At 38.0% G+C, this 3,413-nt stretch overlaps 1 protein-coding gene across 1 annotated transcript; it reads right to left on the reverse strand.

The window, feature by feature from the left end:
• Positions 1-917: 917 nt before the first annotated feature.
• Positions 918-1,418, reverse strand: LOC138892367 (uncharacterized). Its single transcript, XM_070176075.1, has one exon. It carries the CDS (start codon positions 1,416-1,418, stop codon positions 918-920), a length of 501 nt encoding a protein of 166 aa, XP_070032176.1.
• Between the last annotated feature and the right edge of the window lie 1,995 nt (positions 1,419-3,413).

Genomic DNA, 3,413 nt, shown 5'->3' on the forward strand with positions numbered 1-3,413 from the left:
ATTATGCATGTAAATCCCCGGGAAACTCTATCATAAGCTTTGGCCATGCCAAGCTTGATGACCACATTAGAGCCAATGTTAGGTTTTTTAATACCTTGAACAATTTCCTGTGTCAACATTATATTTTCTGAAATGCTTCTTCCTTTAACAAAGACAGACTGATTTGCAGATAATATTCTGGGAAGGAAAAGAGCTAGTCTATAACTAATATTTTTGGATATGATCTTGTTCAGGAAGCTGCTGAGGCTAATTGGTCTGTATTCTGTAAAAGAGTTAGGAAATTCCACTTTTGGTAGAAGGACTAAACAGTCACTGGTCATGAACTTTGGCATAGTAGCACCTCTAAAGAAGTCCAGAACCACATTCAACAAGTCAACTTTGATAATGTGCCAGCATGATTTGAAGAACTTTCCATTCATTCCATCAGGTTCTGCAACACTTCATGTACTCATTGAAAAGACCACTTCCTTGAGTTCTACCAAGGTGGGATCTTTAGTAAGGAGACCATTGTCCTCTGCTGTGTTCAAGGATGGGATACAGGATACTAGGTCTTCTCTGGTAGCACCTCTTATTTCATTGAAGTTGTTTCGAAAATATGTGCATGTTGCTTCCCCAATAGCCTCATCCCTATGAACCCGTTCTCCTTCATCATCTTTAATTTTATGTATGAACAACTTCCTTCTTCTCCTTCTAATCAGGTTGTGAAAGTATCTGGAATTGGCATCCCCTTCTTTAAACCATTGTAGTTTTGTTTTTTGTTTTAGGATGGACTATTCTATCTTCATATATCTCACATAATTATCTTGAAGTTCATGAAAGTCCTGTCTATCATTGCCATCATTGGTCTGCACCCATACTATCTCAGCTTGCTTCAACTTGTGTTCATATTCTTTGGCCTACAGAAAGATATCTCCATATTATCGACTGGACCATTTGCTTAGAGCATTGGACAAAGCTTTACGCCTTTGATAAAAAATCCACATGGCATTGCCATTGACTTCTTTATTCCAGACCTCCTGAACTAGTGGAAGGAAGTTCTCATTTTCAAACCCGCAATTGAGAAACTTGAAGTATCTTTTGCTTGTGTCCTGTCTCACATTCATTTCTAGAAGAAGAGGGTTGTGATCAGATCTTGCAGATGAGGGGTGAGTGATAGTTGTTGCATGATAGGATACTAGCCAGTTATCATTGACCAATCCCATATCCAGTCTCTTCCAAACAATAGAGCATTGGCCTCTCCCATTTGACCAAGTGTATCTAGGACCATAGAAGCCTAGATCCACAAATCCACAATCTTCAATCATGCTCAAGAAATCCATGTTTTTATTCATTTGATAAGGAAGACCCCCAATCTTTTCTTCAACAGATGCAATCACATTGAAGTCTCCAATGACACACCAGGGTGTTGAACATGTCATAGATTTATGTCTCAGGGTTTCCCAAAGAGGTCTTCTCAAACTTATTTTGCATTTGGCATAGATGACAGTGATTTGGAAATGTTTTGCAACTTTAATATACTACAGTGCAATGGTTATGTGAGTGCTGTGTGATGGTAGGCTATAATTACGTATTTTAGTCGCTTAATGCAATCTAGGTCACTTCACTTTATTCACGTTTGAGCTTTAATTGATAGTGTTTTGCACTTATTGTGTGTTTTATGCATTGTATGAGTGATTCTAAGCTATGTAGATGTTGTGGAGCTAATTCAAGATATTTAGATCTTTGAAGTCTGAGTAAAAGCCCAAGGGATTAAGCCATGATCCGGTTTGGGTGTCGAGGACCAAGTCTGGACGTTAAAAATTGAAGTTGATCCGTACTCTGAGAAATCTCCACTGCCGCGGCACATGGGGCGCCGCGCTTGTGCAATCTTCTGTTGTTTACCAGGACTTAGCCCTCTGGTTTTCCCCACTAATGCCCCGCATGGCACGTGGCCCCATGCATCGTGCCTGTGTAATATTTGCTAAGTTATTTTCCTATTTCGGCTAGGAGAAGGTGGTTTCATCTAGGCCCGACCCTACTTGGTATAAATACATGGGAAAACGTTATTTTCTGAACTTTTGACATACTATGGACCTGAGGAGGCTAAGGAGGGGTTCGAAGAACACAAGCACAAGGATTTCATAATTCCTTCCTCACTCAAGACCCGAGTTTGGATTGAATTTATGTATTCATATACTTTAATTTTATTTGTGATGAATTGCTCCATATCTATGGAGTAGTTTCCTTTAGAGTTTGATGGTTTTGGTGTATTGATGATTGTTCGTGGATTATAACTCTAGCTTTATGTATTGAAGTATTTTTGGATGATTTAATTGTTGCATCTATATTCACTAGTTCATGTAATCGATAGAGGCATAACTTGTGATATCTTTGCGTTATATTGTTGGTTGAGTTCATTAATTTTTCTTAGTTATTGAAAAAGGCTAGTTAAATCATTGATTTAACCTAGTTAGGAGGATAATCGAGAGAGGTTCTCCTGAAGAGCAATCCATTACGCATTCTTGCATATCTTCACGTGCTTAAACTGGTTCATCTTGTGAGATTAAAACTTAATCGACAGAGGAGTGTTTGCTGAATGATTGAACTAATAATTGAGTGAATTCATGAGACTCACTTGAACATTAGAAGTGAATTATCTAGAGTTAGATCCCAAACAATTATCTTGCACCTATCATATCAAAACCCTATCTTCTCCCATTGATAACCTTCTTTGTGTATTCCTTGTTTTGATTGTCATTAGTCAATAGCTTAAGATTCTTAATTAATTTTAGTTAGACATCTTATAAATCTCAATTGTTGATCCTCTTGGATAGAAGTCAAGCTAGAAACTACATGAATACTATTTAAATCCAATCCCTGTGGATACGATATTATACTATACTATATTTGATTAGCGAGCATAATTTAACTATGTGTTTCAAGCTCGTCAAATTTTGGCTCTGTTGCCGGGGATTGGCAATCAACAGTGTTTGAAATAGTTTGTAGTGCTAATTCAGGAATTTTTCTTTTTATTTTATTTTATTTTTGCCTTTTTACGTTTGGTGTTCTTTGATTGTGCACATGTTACATGTTAGATTGGTGCATGACTCGAGCTTCTATGAAAGAAGTGCTACCATATGAGCTCGAGATAGAAAAACAAGTGCGATAGTTGAGGAAGGAAAGAACTCTCACCGAGAATTAGAAAATGTTGGGCAATCCTCTACCAAAGAACTTATGGCTGGAAATGCTGATAATAATGTAGATTTGGCTGCAAGGGAGGCAGCCCAACAATGAGAAAAACTTGCACACGATGCTGAGGAAGCAACTATCAGAGATGCACCTATTATCTATGAAGGAGAGAGGGGTAGGAGAATTACTCAGAATCAACCCTTGGCTGCATACCAGTTCGAAAATATAGCCCCTATGCCTGGGAG

Source organism: Nicotiana tomentosiformis, chromosome 5 (assembly GCF_000390325.3).
Source record: "Nicotiana tomentosiformis chromosome 5, ASM39032v3, whole genome shotgun sequence".
NCBI lineage: Eukaryota > Viridiplantae > Streptophyta > Magnoliopsida > Solanales > Solanaceae > Nicotiana > Nicotiana tomentosiformis.